Below are 15,074 nucleotides of genomic sequence, written 5' to 3'. Positions count from 1 at the left end.
CTGTGTTAAACAGCCTTAGTCTAACGGTATTAAAAAACCATTCTGAGTTTGCTTTCGTCAGATGCCAAATGGAATTCGTCCTTAGAAACTAAGATGACCCAACTTTCAATGCCGGTGAAATGAAAAGGACCGCCCTTTCGATACTTGTCCCAGTTGATCAGTTTTATTGTAGAAGCATTTTCATGTTTCAAACATTTTAAAACGTCAAGTTTTGCTCCTTCGAAGACACCGCCCAGTCCGCCTTCCCGCCCACCGGAAGCCGGAGCTAGTGCTAAAGCGCTGAAAAACTAGCGAATGGCCCCAAGTGAGTCCGCACTGATTGGTTGGTGGGAGGGACCAGTCAGGGCCGTCGTTGAAGATTGGCTACTACGCGGAGGGACCCCCGTTTCCGGTAACTCGACGGGCAAGCCCGCCGCCGCCATGGCAACCGCCAAGCGGCTGGCGGCGCCGCCTCTATGGCCAGTAGAGGCCAGGTTGGCGGCGCTGCTTCCCGACCTACTGGTCTTCAGGAATCCCAGGGGATCTGAACCCGAGCTCGCCACGGCCCAGGGCGTCCTCCTTGGCGTCCACGTGACGGGTGAGGGCGAAGGGAGACGCGTCGCTCTCCCGACCTGCTGGAGGAGTAGCCGTTAGGCTTCAGCTCGTCTGGGCCGCGGCGGTTACGGGCGTGGCCGCGGGGTGAGCTAAGGCGGAGTGTGTCTACACTTCTCGCCGCCTCCGCCGAAAACTAGAGGGCCATTTGCAGAGCAGGAGGACGCCTTTTCGGACGACCTGGCGTAGCCCTGGAATTCACTTCAGCGACGATGTAATTGAGACACAGAAAGGGGAAAGGATTTTTCAGGGTCATATGGCAGGCTTTGAACCCAAGTTATTCCCAACCTTGAGCATTTTCCATTAAACATTCTGCTTCATCCAGTGATTCTATTTGCTCAGTTAATTCCTATTTTGAGTCTGTAAGTAAGTGCCCGCCATTGTTCTAGGAGTTAAGACCCAGCAGAGGGGATTCGCAGGTGGCGTTAGTGGTACAGCTTGCCAATGCAGGAGATATAAGAGACCTTAGTTTGATCCCTGGGTGGGAAAGATACGTATGAGGAGGGCATGGCAACCCACTCCAGTGTTGTTGCCTGGAGAAGCCCATGGACAGAGGAGCCTGGCGGGCTGTAGCCCATAGGGTTACAAAGAGCTGGACAGGACTGAAGTGACTTCATATGCGTGCACAACTGCTATGAGAGTCATTTATTTATATCATATTTATGGAGCTAAGTGTGTCACTGATATGAAAATGAGTGATTCGGGTGTCTGTCCTAGAAAAGCTCTCCATGAGTTTTCCATAAGGCTTTAATCCATTCTCCTTGTCAGTGGTTTCTCTGTCCCTCACGTGGGGCAGGGGGGAATGCCACAGTTTCCCTGGGCCAGGGAGCCTTAAGAAGGTGTAATGGGAAAGCACTAGCTGGATTTGGATGAGTCTTCACCATGGGCAGCTCCTGGAAACATGGGGGAGGGTGGCCCTCTGGACTCCCAGAGGGAGCAGCAACCAGTCTGGCCTTGAGTACTTGCTAAGCAACATCATGTTAAAAGATAATGAAATGACTCATCTTGAAGAGGAGAAGGAAATGGCAACCCACTCCAGAACTCTTGCCTGGAAAATCCCATGGACCGAGGAGCTTAGTAGGCTACAGTCCATGGGGTCGCAAAGAGTTGGACACGACTGAGCGACTTCACTTCACTTCACTTCATCTTGAAGAGATCTTCGGTTTTACTGGCCTGATGTGTGGAGGGAATAGAGCCTAAAAGTTTAGGATTTGCAGCTAACATAGTGATTTTTGCTTTGGTGGTCAGGGTTTACAGCATTAATGGACAGGTTCAGCCTGAGCTGCAAGTTGGAACATGACATGGACAGACTGGCCCACATCTTCAGTTATTACATTAGTGACATCGTGGAGCGTGAGTGACTATTGTGGGGGAGGAAAGAGGTGTGGTGCTGGGCCCCTGAGGGTTTGTAACAGAAGGGGACCTGGGGTACTTTAAAATGCACACTAAAAGTGACATCCTTTTAGTGTCATTCATCCTTAATATCTTTTGGTTAATATCTTAATATCTTTTTGCCACTGATGAGCTAGATCTTTGCCTGTATCTGCCATTATACCCAGTTTCACATCATGTTGACTCATCCTGTTCAGAAAGGGGAGGAAAGTGCTGCTTTTTACTTTATATATTTGTATTTTATTTCAAAATAAAGTATTCCTCAGGTTGTCTCTTCAAACTGTAATATGTATCTCATGTGTATATCAGATAAAACATACAGAACACCTTCCCATTCTGTTATTGCATTTTGATCTGTTGAAGTAGGAATGAGTGTTTACTTTCTGCCGTGTATTAAGTTTGTGGATATTTGCCTAATCTGGAAGGGAGAGGGACTTTTCATTTGTACAATAAACATGTTCTGAGTACCATCTCTGTGACATACGTTGTAATAAGTGCAGGGCATGCAAAAATCTACTCTTCAAAGAGCTTTGAGTCTAGTTAGGTCTACCTAACATAAATTACTCTGGCCCTATACACTTTAGTACTAATATAACATTGCCTTCCTTTACTGACAGAATCCTGTTGAGTTATATCATTATTCTGAGATTCACCAGAATAATTACTTTGTGGCATTTCCTTTAGCCATGTAAAGTGACTATTTGACTGCCCCTGTACCCCTGAGGAACAAGTATAAAAGATTTTTAGAGAATTCCCTGGTAATCCAGTGGTTAGGACTCCATGCTTCCAATACTGGAGTCCAGGTTCAATCCCTGGTCCAGGAACTAAGATCCTGCAAGCTGTGGGGTGTGGCCAGAATTTTTTTTTAATTTAAAAATAAAGTCTTTCAGTTGATTTCTTCAAGTTTGGACGAAAGGAGGAGATGGAAATCATGTATCATGTTTGTATTATAAGCAAGAACTGCTGGGTATTGAAAACAGATGGGAAAATAAAAAAGCTGCAGTACCTGCCTACCCCCGTGGAGATTGTATTATTGGGAACTAATGGAGGATAGGTGTTAAGAATGGAAGCTGGAAGAGGCATTTGGAGCAGTTGCAGCAAGATAATGGAGATTTTATCTAGGTTAGTGTTTCTCAACCTTGGCAGCACATTGGATGCCACTTAGGAAGCTTTTAAAAATCCTGTCTAGACTTCACCCCAGACCAGTTAAATTAGAATGTCTTGGGTGAGGCCCAAGAATGAGGATTTTTAAAGTTTCACAGGCAAGTTCAGTATGCGGTAAAAGTTGAAACCATTGGTCTAGATATATGGCAATGAAGGGAGCTATATGGAGATGATTTGAAATACAAATATTTCGCAGTTCAGCAGACAGGATTTTCTAATGTATCAGATTTCAGTGGGAAGCAGTGAGGAAACGGATTCTCAAGTTTTCTGACTTTTGTAACTGAGTTATATGGTGGAATCACTGAATCGTGATGGGAAAGATGGCTTTGAGAAGGAAAATTAAGGGCTCTATTTTAATAGATTGAGTTTAAAGATGTTAATAAGTTAATAAGTCAGTCATTCAAGGGGAGAAATGAAGTTAGTAGCTGTGATTGAGATGGAGCTCAGAGAATAGATCTGTTAGAGTTGAAAAGTGAATTGATGGCATGAAGATATTACAGTTAATAAATGATTGAGTCTGCATGGGGCGAGTGTAAATAAAGAGCCTAAGACTAAGCCTTAAGGAATTCCAGGGGAGGATTTTGATAACCGAGAAAGAACCTACAAAAGAGACTGTAAATCAGCCAGTCAGGTAGGATTTTGTGGTATTTCTGAAGACTAAGTGGAAGTAATGTCTCTAGAAGAGGGCCGTTCTAGCTGGGTTGAAAATGAAAGGGTATCAAGTGCAATGATGTCAGAAAAGTAGTGAATTTAGCAAGATGAATGCTGTTGATGATAATTTTAGTGAATTGGTGGAAATGGCCAAATTGGAATAAACTGAGAAGAGAATGGTAAAGAAAATAAGCATGATTAGGATAGGAGGAAAAACTTGTGTATCACCAGTCTCTTGAGAATTGTTTTGCTGGGAATATAACAAAAATGAGCTAATAACTAGAGAAGAAAACAGTCAAGAATACATGGGTTAATTTTGTTGTGCTTTGGTGTTTGTTTTTTTTTAATATATATTAATGGGAATGATGAAGTAGAGAGAAGATAAGAAAGGGAGTGAAGTTTTTAAGAAGGTGAAAGGGACTAGGATCCAGAGAACAAATAGAATGGCTTTGAAGATAACTTCAAAGGGTTTTTGAGGAGGACATTCCCGTTTTTAGAGACTACGGATATAGGAACCACGGATTTGCGGGAGAATTTAGAGGAAAGAAAGAAGGAGTCTGAGCTTTAGAGAGAATAAATTAACCAGAAAAAAATTGGAGGAAAAACTCAGTAGGCCATTCTTTTCATCATATATGACTCTGCCCGTGATCTGGTATATCTCTGATTTATGACTCGTTTTCCTCTCTCTCCCTTACTTGATTTCAGATGTGCTCTGTTTTGGAGGAGATATCCTAAATATCACAGGTATTTTTCAGTTTGTTTTTTAGTATTTACAGCACTGTAAGTTAAGAAGACTATATTTAGATGGAATTTGGCATATAGCATTGTTTGGTTATTTAACATGTACTGGGCCCTGGGAAAGCAAAGATGAGGAAGGCACAGTCTCTGCCTCGGAGGATCTCTCAATTTAATGGAAAAGCCGTGTCGGTAGTAAGCTCCCATGTCCTTTACATTTTGTTCAGATTGAATGACAGGAAAATAAGTACCTATAACGCATTCATGAGAAAACTGACGAAAAACTTGGTCACTAATAGCAGAAGCTAAGTATACGATAGGGAGAGAAGTCTAGCTTGTTTCTCCTTTCTGGAGAACTCTTATGATCATTAACAGCTATCTGCCATAGAGTTGGCCTATCCTTTCACTTAAATTTAATAAAACCGCTTAAAAACTTAGAATTCAACTTGAATGTAATCCTACATTTTATGAACTTGTTAGCTAGTACCTCTCCTCTTTCTGTTAATGTACTGATGGAAAAAAGAGAAAGGGTTACCAGAAATAGCCTTAGTTTTAAGAACATTTCAGCTTCTACCTAGTAATGTTTTTAGCTGATTAGTTTTGAGGATCTAAAGTAGTATTTTAACCTGGCATGATAAATAGGGCCGAGAAACCTTGTCTAACACCTTGCATGACATCTGCATTACTGTGGGTTTGCCCTGGCGAGTGAATTCGGGTATTTGATCTTTGTCAGCCTATTTTTTATCTCTGCAGGGAATGTGCTCCTAGCACTCTGGACAGTGGAACAAAATCAACTGAGTGACATCATTACTCTGGTGGCAAAATGCAGTCTGGAGATACAGGAGAAATTTGGGATCTATCATACCAGAGAAGGCCAGGACCTGCAGCTAAAGATAGGTAATAGCTACTAAAAGAGTGATCAGTTAAAAATAATAAACCACTATAAAAATTCAAAAGATAAATGACAACCTAGAGAAAAAACATTTGCAACTTATGTAGACAGGTGAATTTTTCTAATATAGAAAAAACACATAAAAATCAAGAAAAGACTAACATTCTAAGAGAGAAATGAGCAAAGAACAAGTAGAACATAAAGAAAACATCCCTAGTAACTTGTAGAAAACTGGTCAACTTCATAATAAGAAAAATACCAACTGAAAGTACCAATTTAGATCATTTCTTATCTCTAGATATGGAAAAGTTCAGATGCTGAGCACACTGTTGATGAGGTTGTGAAGAGTAAACCTCACACAGTGCTGATGAGAGTCAGCAGTGGTACAGCTTCCATGGAGGCTGATTCAGTAATCTCTACCAAGATTGCAAATGCATTTTTTTCTTCAATCCAGCAATCCTAACATTTATCCTTCAACCATACCATTTATCCTATAGGTACATCTGAATATTTATAAAATATCATATGTGTAAAATTATTGGCTGCAATATAAATTGTGATAAAAGTGTGAAAATAATACATCTATGGAAGACGAGTTAAATAAACAATAACATGTCTACCTACTGAGATTCTCTGCAACTTTAAAAAAAGATGTTTTGCTATAGCAATAGCTCCAAAATATAGGTGAGAAAAAGCAAGATGCAGAGCACTGTGTTTAGTATGCTACCTTTTGAGTAAGGAGGAAAAGTTAAGAATTTTTATTTGTTTATATTTGTATAAAGAAACACTAGAAAGATATATAAGAAACTAATAAAAGTTTCCTATTGGGGGAAAATAGTATAGATAGATATATAAGTTGGAATCAAGACTTTAATGTATAGTCTTTATATAGTTTGGTTTTTGAACTATGTTACTGTATTACATTATCAAAAATATAATACAATGCCATCGAATTTAAAAACTGAACACAGGCCACAGTTGCAACAGTGGCAGAGTCAAGGCTGAAGGGGAAGCTCTATACAAAAAACTGCCTCACAGGAGTCCACAACCTCCAGGGGTTTCTGAAGTAAGGGCAAAGGTTGGCTCCAGCTATTCATTGGTATTTTGAAGAGCAGAAGTGAAGAACGGTATTCTGAGTTATATGGCATCTCTCCTACCATCCTTTTTTTGTTCTTCTGGTTTTTGTTTTATTGGTAGATAATTCATAATTGATACTGTACATAGACATATGTATATACTTTTGAAACCATGACTACAATCAAAATAATGAACATATTCAGCACTCACTAAAGTTTTCTGTGCCCCTTTATAAGCTTTCCCTCCCTTCTCTCCCCATCCCCAAACAATCACAGATCTCCTTTCTATCTTAGAGTTTATTTTTAATTTTTAAATAATGTTATATAAGTGGTATCATACAGTATGTACTTTTTGGCTACTTTAATTCAGCATAATTTGAGATTCATCATTCAGTGTTATCCATTTGGGGCTATTACAAGTAAAGCTGTCATGAACATCTCTGTACAAGTCTTTGTATGGACATTTGCATTTACTTCTCTTGGTTAAATACGTAGGAGTGAAAGGGCTGGGTCATAATGGTAGATGCATGTTTACCTTCTTCAGAAATTGTTAATTTTTTTTTTTACCAAAGTGGTTGTACCATTTTACATTTCCGCCAGCAATGTATGAAAGTTCCAATTTCTCCATGTCCTAATCAACCTTTTTTATTGTCTGTTTGAGGTTGAAGAACTTCCTTTAACATTTCTCATAGTATGGGTTTGCTGTAGATATGTTTTTGTGTCTGCAAAAAAAAAAAATACTTCACCTCTGTTTTCGAAGGGTATTTCCCCTGGGTATAGAATTCTAGATCGACAGAGTTTTCCCCTCTTACATGAAAGCTGTTCTGCTGTCTTCTAGCTTGCAGTGTTTCCAACAAAAAATCTACTTTCAGCTTTATTTCTGTTTCTTTGTATATATTGTGTCTCCTCTTCCACTTCAGCTGCTTTTAATATATTTTCTTTATCACTGGTTTTAGGTAATCTGATAATGATGTACCTTGGTACAGTTTTCTTAATTTTTCTTTTGCTTGGGAATCTGAGATTCTTGGTTCTATAGGTTTCTAGTTTTTGTAACATTTAGAAAATGTTCTGCCATTATTTCTTCAAATAACTTTTAACTCTTCCTCTGTCCAGTTATATACCTACGAGACTACTTGAAATTGTCCCACAGCTTGCTGTTGCTATGTTCATTGTTTCTTTTTTCCTCCCTGTATTTCATTTTAGATGGTTTACATTGCTGTGTTTTCAAATTTACAGACATTTGTAAAAACCAAAATTGTATACCAAAAGTATATACCTCTGTCATTCTTTTAAAATTGCTTTTCCCTTGTTGGATTGGGTGACTTACCTAAGGGCATACTTCTTCTCGTGGTTATAGTCATATCTTTCCTGGCAAGCAAGCCAGTTTTTCAGCTGTTATTAACAATAAAAAAAATCCTCCAGAGCAAGAAAAACAGGAGGCAGAAAAAAAGGGTATGGCAAAGCCCATTCGTGGTAAATACTGATTGTCTACTCTCTCAGTCCTGGTCACGTATGAGGAGAGCTGGTGTGGTTACAGAGTGGCCGAGTTCCTTAGCATAACCATTTGGTCTCTGCCATCAGGACCTAGCTATCTATTAGAAGAACAATTTAAAGAGAAGATTCTTGGACGCCTAGGATCCAAGAGTTTCTTCCCTCATACAACACAGGCTTGTTTGAATGTCTGCCTGTAGGTGTATTTAACACAGAAGGAAATCTGGGGCAAGGTATAATTTTTGAGGGTGAGCTCACCTAATACTTCTGCAGCTGTGGGCAATGAGTTTGGTATGATGTATAAAGCAATGTGAGGATTCCAACCCCACCCCCCCAACTCTTTGCATAGTTTGCCGGCTGAGTTTGTCTGGACATCAGTTGTCTTCTTTTCTCTGGATAGGTCTATCTGCAGGTCGGATTTCCCAGGTTATTGTTGGAGATGAGCAGCGCCAGTACCTCTTGGTGATTGGCCGGGATGTAGATGGTGTGCAGTTAGCTCAACGGTTGGCTCAAGCAAATGAGATTGTCCTGTCCTGGAACTGCTGGAAGCTCTGTGAGCAGTACATGTTTGAAGTGGAAATCATGCGGGAGGATGAAGCTGTGAAGGTAGGAGGCTGGTCACATCCACTGAAAGTCCTGAAAAGGACTTCCTGCTGCGCAGGGTAGTACTCTGGCTGTGCTCAACACCAGGCCAACCCAGTAGCCACTGGAACTTTTATTTTGGAGGGAGGTGAGGGATACTCTCCCAGGAAAATAAGGCAGAATAGTAAGGCGGAAAAGATAAGCAACAAACAAGGGAAATGCCATCCTCAGCCCTCTATTAAAGAACCAAAGGTAATCCAGTTGGTGGGTGGACACCGAATTGAGCAGTTCCCTTTCTATAGTTAAGAGATATGCGGATCATTGACCCATTTGATTTTGATGAGCATTTTTACAAGTGCCTCGATTATCTGCCACATTACCGGACAAGTGCTGGTAAGTGACTTTGTCCTTTATTATACTACCCGTGCCCATTTCAAAGATTAATTTTCTGCATGGCTGGAGACGTTTTGTTTGTTTTCCTTCTCTCAGACATTCTAAGAGCCGCTCTGGAGTTGGATCCAGATTCTGCACTTCAGCAAACCCTGCGGAAGCACATAATGAAAAACCTTTTGAAGAAGGTTGTTTCCTAGTTCTTGAGTCATTGTGTGTAGGCTGTGTGTGTGTTTGTATAAATAAGTGTACATGTACATATGTGACAACCATTCATATTGATCCAGTTCATCTCCTCCCTATAGTAATACCAGCAGATTTTCCCATCTGCACCAATTACTGACAGGTCTTATGAGTTTAGATTTCTCAGTCCTGGAAATTAGAAACCATATTTGGTTTTTGTTTGTCCCTCTGGAAACTAGTACTCTGTAAATAAGGTATAGAGTGTATGCTTGGTAAATATGTGTTGATTGATTCTGTATATGTGAATCCTGTAGTAAGTGATATAAAGACTAATAGATATATCAAACTATGTCTTAGAGAGGAAAATAGAAAAGCTTGGCAAATTTCATCAGTAAGTTAGATTTAAAGTCAAATGATTTTAACTCCAAGTGCACTAGTTGGTACATGCTCTATGCCTCTTGACTGGATGGCATCACTGACTCGATGGACGTGAGTTTGAGTGAACTCTGGGAGTTGGTGAGGGACAGGGAGGCCTGGCGTGCTGCGATTCATGGGGTCACAAAGAGTCGGACACAACTGAGTGACTGATCTGATCTGATCTGATCTGATGCCTCTTGAATCTGAATTTTAAGTTTTTTGTCTGATATCCGAAAGTTATTTTCTCATGTTTACCATGGAATATAGAACTTAAATGCCTAACCATGATACTGAAAGTTGAAGATACAGCAAGGTGACTCACCGTGTCTTTGTAGATTGATGAAGGCCAGCCTATGGAGTATATATCCGAATTCCGCACTGTGACTATGGTTTTGGTCAGCCTCGAGTTCCACAAGACAGCATGGGTGTTGCATTTGTGCCATCTTATCCAGGAGGCTGCGTTATACATCTCCACAGTGATAGAGACAGGGGGTGGCCAGCTGAGCCGGATCTTTATGTTTGAGACAGTAAGTACAAGGGAACTTGACATATCAACATTAATGGTGAGTAAGGAATAATAGTCTTATGACCAGTTTCTCTCTCACTGATAGACACTCTCTCTCAAAAATAGAGACTAGAAATTGAATTTTTGAAAGTTCTTAACATATTTCTCTGGTGTTTTAAATTTCAGTTCTTTATATAGTTAAATGAAGTTTTTCTATTCTTTCTTTAACAATTTCCATGTTGATGTGACCTAGGATCCTAGAATCCTAGATCCTAGACTCCTTCATGTCTAATAGAAAACCCAGCCATGAAGGTCTGGCTTCACTCAGGGAAGCTGGTTCAGTTGAGGCAAGCTATATTTCTTCCCCAGGTCAATTTCCCTTTTCTTTCTTTGTCACCTGTCTCAGGGCTGCATGTTCCTCTGTGTTTTCGGCCTTCCTGGGGATAAGAAGCCAGACGAGTGTGCATATGCCCTGGAGAGCTCCTTCAGCATCTTCAGCTTCTGCTGGGAGAATCTTGCTGAGACCAAGTGAGGAGGAAGGTGGGGCAGAGAGGAGCTTCTCAGACCCAGTGGGGTTCTGCAGGCAGGGTAGGAGGTGGTAAAAGTAGCAGGGTTGAGAGCATCCAGAGTCCGCCTAAAGGGGAGGAAGCATGCTAAGGGAAGTCAGAAGACAAGATATGTTAAGAAATCACTAGATACAGAACTGTGTGCTCGATTCCCAGGGGAAATGGGTGTAAGTTTTCATCCAGTAGGGTGGGAGAGGGGAAGGTGCAGAGTATGCATAGCAAGATGCTAGAACACTGCAAAGGGACAACCAATGTGTAAATTAATATACAACTAATATATCTGTATGTGAAGAGATGGCTGCCTGTCTTTGGGGAGAGGAGGGGAAGGAAGAGAAGTTGTGGAGCAATTACCTCGATAAGAAGGGACCACAGCTGGTCAACGCTCTTCTTCTTGGCTTTCACTCTTGGTCTTTCCCAGTCCTGTTGATTTTTCTGGAATTCACACTGAATTGATCTCCTGCCTCCATATCCACACCACTCTCCCACCTACAAAAGCCTAGTCCTAATGAAGTTGTGCAACTATGACATGATTGGTTAGAATTTTTCAAATGACCGTTTTGGGTTTTTTTTTTTTTTTTTTTTCCCACTAGAAAGCTATAAGGAAAGTGTGTACATGAATAGATTTGAAAAACAGTCGTTCCTAATGTCAACATTGAGTCAAAGATTTGTTCGCTTGCCATACTTATTCAAGATGAATAAAAATTATATCACATACTTTCATAATATTTTAACATTTTTAAAATACTTTAGTATGTGCTAGTAGTGTGAACATTTGTATCCTTTTACACATGAGGAAACTGAGGCCCCAGAAGAGGGGTTACTAGCATGTAGAAGAACTGGTAATGACACCCAGATCTTCTGTCCTCAAACCTGTGTTATTTTCATTACCTCATAGCTGCCTCTTACAAAATACAAATATTCCCTTTTCATACTGAAACAGAACTTAGAGATTGTCTCATTCAACTTCTTACTGGGTTGGCCAAAAGGTTCATTCAGGCTTATCAATAAGATGTAACAGAAAAATCCAAACAAACCTTTTGGCCAACCTGGTATTTTATAGATAAGATGCTACAGTTGCTTCATAGATACTCAGTGAAAAGTGAAAGTGTTAGTCACTCAGTTGTGTCCAATTCTTTGGGATCCCATGGACTGTAATCCACCAGGCTCCTCTGTCCATGCAATTCTCAAAGCAAGAACACTGGAGTAGGTAGCCACTCCCTTCTCCAGGGGATCTTCCTGACCCAGGGATCAAACCTGGGTCTCCTGCATTGCAGGCAGATTCTTTACCATCTGAGCCACCAGGTATGTGATGGCAGTTCTTTCAGGCTTGTTGAGATCCACAGATACTACAGCCTACTTGCCAGTCGTACCTCCAGTATGAGTATGCTAAGCCATTCCTTCCAGTGCGGTCTATTCTGTTTCCAAATTTTGCACTGACTTCTGGTCTTCAAGGCTCCTGCTGTTAGCCCTTACTGTTGAATAAGATAGTCATTTCTTTGGTCATTAGAGACCATCTTACAATGCCTTTAAGCATGCCTTCTGTGACTCTTAGACCATAATTTGGTCCTTTCAGTCTTTTTTAGTTTAGAACCTTGTAGATGTTGAGATGAGCTCTCCAGATCTTGTCTAGCTCTTGGTTCGATCCTGGTTTGATCCTTGGTTTGATCCTTAGTTCGACCTGGGTTCAATCCCTGGGTTGGGAAGATACACTGGAGAAGGGAAAGGCTACCCACTCCAGTATTCTGGCCTGGAGAATTCCATGGGATCGCAAAGAGTCGGATGTGACTGAGTGACTTTCACTTTCATTTTCATTGTAGATGTTAAGAGCTAGACAAGATCTTAGAGTTCATCTCATTTGGCCTCCTTAACTTAAGTAAACTAAGACCCATAGGTCATGTTAGAAAGCCAAGTAATTTGACAGTGATAGATTCTAAAATCTAGTTTCCAGGTCAGTGTTTTTTGTTTTTTTTTTTTCCTTAAAGATAATTACTGATTCAGTAATTTCCTAAAGTGTGTTTGGTAGAACATTAGTCCTTATAAAAATACTGAAAGAAAATATCTTCATGGTCATGTATGTTGGGAATTGATGCAACTATATTTCCTTCTTGAAGGTTCACAATATACATTAACATCAAGGTTTCTGAGTAGTCTGACAATGAAGATATTTGCTGTATTTTGTTTTATTCAACATTTCCCAAATTTACTTGATCACCAAACACCAAGACATATAAAAACCCAGAAGGATGAATGTTCTAAGGAGTATATTTTGGGAAATGCTTCCATCAGCAGCCTGATGTTCTGAGTATTCCTTTTCTCTCACATTCTAGCATTATTTGTTCCATTAATCCTGTATAGTTCTATTGATCTACTTTTCAGTTTGGGATTTTATGTGAAGTAGTGCGGTGTAGTGGAAATAACATTGGTCTGGGAGTCAGGAGGCCTGGATTCTCATTCTGATTCTAACATTAACTCGTACAACTCTGGGAAAGTTAATTAATGGGTTCAGTTTTTTTTTTTTTCCTTCTGTCAAATGGATTTTAAATATTTGCCCTGCATGCCTCACATGTTTGTTGCTAATTATCCCTCAAAGGATCAGATGAGATAATGAATTTGAAAGTACTTCAAAGAGCACACATAAAGTATCTGATAGATACAAGGTATTTTTAGTGTTTTTACTACTAATAGCTCTTCAACTGCCATTCCTGAGAAGGAGAAACATTTTGTTCCTTTTGACTATTTCCCCAATATTCAGTACTTTGTACCCACCATGTGGTGCTGTCTGACAGCAGCCTCTGGCCCTGTGCATTCTGAGCTCTAAAACTAGACTTCTGGATCTAGGGGAGTGGCAGTCTGGTGCCTGAAGCAGTGGCTTCTGAGTGCATAGTTACCAACTGTTATTTTTCTCATCCCCAGGCTTGTTTCCATCAGTATCACCAATGGACCAGTATTCTGTGGCATGGTTGGGGCAGTTTCAAGACACGAATATACAGGTAGGAAAGGATATTGGACTGTTAGGTCTGTGATTTAGAGGGCAAAGATGGAGGAGGTAATCAAAAAGTCTCCATCCTTTTTTTTCTTGTCTCTGCAATACAGTTATTGGCCCAAAAGTAAGCCTCGTGGCAAGAATGATAACTGCTTATCCGGGTTTGGTGTCCTGTGATGAGGTAACATATCTGAGATCTATGCTACCTGCTTACAACTTCAAGAAACTCCCAGAGAAAATGATGAAAAATATCTCTAACCCAGGGAAGATGTATGAATACGTTGGCCATAGAAGATGTATGTGAGTGTCATTATGCAATAATTCACTCCCATCTGTTTTATAGAATCAGGGCATAGAAATAATCAGTGCTTGATTGTATGAAGTTAGAGAGAACGATGCTTCTAATACTGGCCTGATGGAATAAGAGACATAAGAGGAGGGTTTCTGCGATCTTTAGCTTTTATGTTTAGCTCTTAGCTCGTTCCTCAGTGAACTTCTGTCCAACATGAAGAGAACAGTAGTAGCAGGTCACTAGTCTAGATGTTCTTTTTTCTTTGTGTACTTTCACTATTTACTTCCCTAAGCCTGGAAAAATTAATAGTTTTTCTCCCCTTCCAAATGTTTTTAGTTTTTTAAAAACATTTATACAGAACTCTGGACCTCTTTGATGGTTTGAAAATATTTGTTTATAAGAACAACTTGTCCTCTATTTTTTTTCTCTATTTAAAAGTATATTGTCTATCTCAATCTGTTTTTAATCAACACATTTCCCTTTGCCCTTTTCCCCAGAATGTTTGGGAAGAGACATTTGGCCACAGAGAGAAATAAAAATCACTCTTTGCTAGGTAAGTTTCCCTTTTTACCTTAAGTCATAATTTTGTAGATGGTTAAATGTGATTTAAAAAGCAAAATGTGATTTAAGAAGCAAAAAGAGACTAAATGCACCTAAACTTGTAATAGAAAATAGAGAGCAACCTTCTTAGTGAATTTATGTTAATTTTGAGGCGGACTTGCCATTTCTTTTCCATGCTGGATGTTTACATTTCAAGTTCCAACATTTAGTAAGAATCTTTGTAAGGATTCTCATCTTTAGAGAGGAATCTTTAGAGGGAAATTCCTCATCCTGAGATAGTGACGATAGCACCAAGACTGTTTCACCCATACTGTGTATTCCCTGTCTTTATATCTGTTTTATCTATATCCACTAGACCATTATTTTCACATAGCAGTGACAGAGTCTGAACACTCAATAGTTATAATGGAATTTTTTTTTACAAAAAGCTGAGAAGATATAGTAGCTCCCATGTCCATATGGTGCCTCCTTGTCCTCAATATTATTACTTAGGCTCTGGAGCAAGCCTGTAAGCCCAACACACATTTATATATAGTCCAAAGTTGATTTTCTGGAAAAAAAGATCTGAAGGTTTATCAAGTAATGGAATTCTGTCAAGGATTC

The 15,074-nt window shown here is 39.9% G+C and overlaps 1 protein-coding gene across 2 annotated transcripts in view; it reads left to right on the top strand.

Moving 5' to 3' along the window:
* Nucleotides 1-286: 286 nt before the first annotated feature.
* LOC102266095 (adenylate cyclase type 10) overlaps nt 287-15,074 on the top strand; it is a 38,977-nt gene continuing 24,189 nt past the window's right edge. Inside the window, exons 1-11 of one of the 2 annotated variants that reach the window (XM_070360932.1) lie at nt 287-577; nt 4,504-4,542; nt 5,287-5,430; nt 8,393-8,598; nt 8,877-8,967; nt 9,064-9,152; nt 9,900-10,091; nt 10,476-10,597; nt 13,549-13,625; nt 13,729-13,918; nt 14,408-14,463. In XM_070360932.1, the coding sequence (XP_070217033.1) occupies nt 295-577; nt 4,504-4,542; nt 5,287-5,430; nt 8,393-8,598; nt 8,877-8,967; nt 9,064-9,152; nt 9,900-10,091; nt 10,476-10,597; nt 13,549-13,625; nt 13,729-13,918; nt 14,408-14,463 (1,489 nt within the window). In that variant the 5' untranslated portion in view covers nt 287-294. Of the gene's footprint in view, nt 578-812; nt 1,945-4,503; nt 4,543-5,286; nt 5,431-8,392; nt 8,599-8,876; nt 8,968-9,063; nt 9,153-9,899; nt 10,092-10,475; nt 10,598-13,548; nt 13,626-13,728; nt 13,919-14,407; nt 14,464-15,074 lie in introns of those variants that run through there. The other variant, XM_070360933.1, reaches the window with a different exon arrangement.

Source organism: Bos mutus, chromosome 23, assembly GCF_027580195.1.
Source record: "Bos mutus isolate GX-2022 chromosome 23, NWIPB_WYAK_1.1, whole genome shotgun sequence".
Classification (NCBI taxonomy): domain Eukaryota; kingdom Metazoa; phylum Chordata; class Mammalia; order Artiodactyla; family Bovidae; genus Bos; species Bos mutus.
This window is presented reverse-complemented; position numbering and strand designations above follow the sequence as displayed.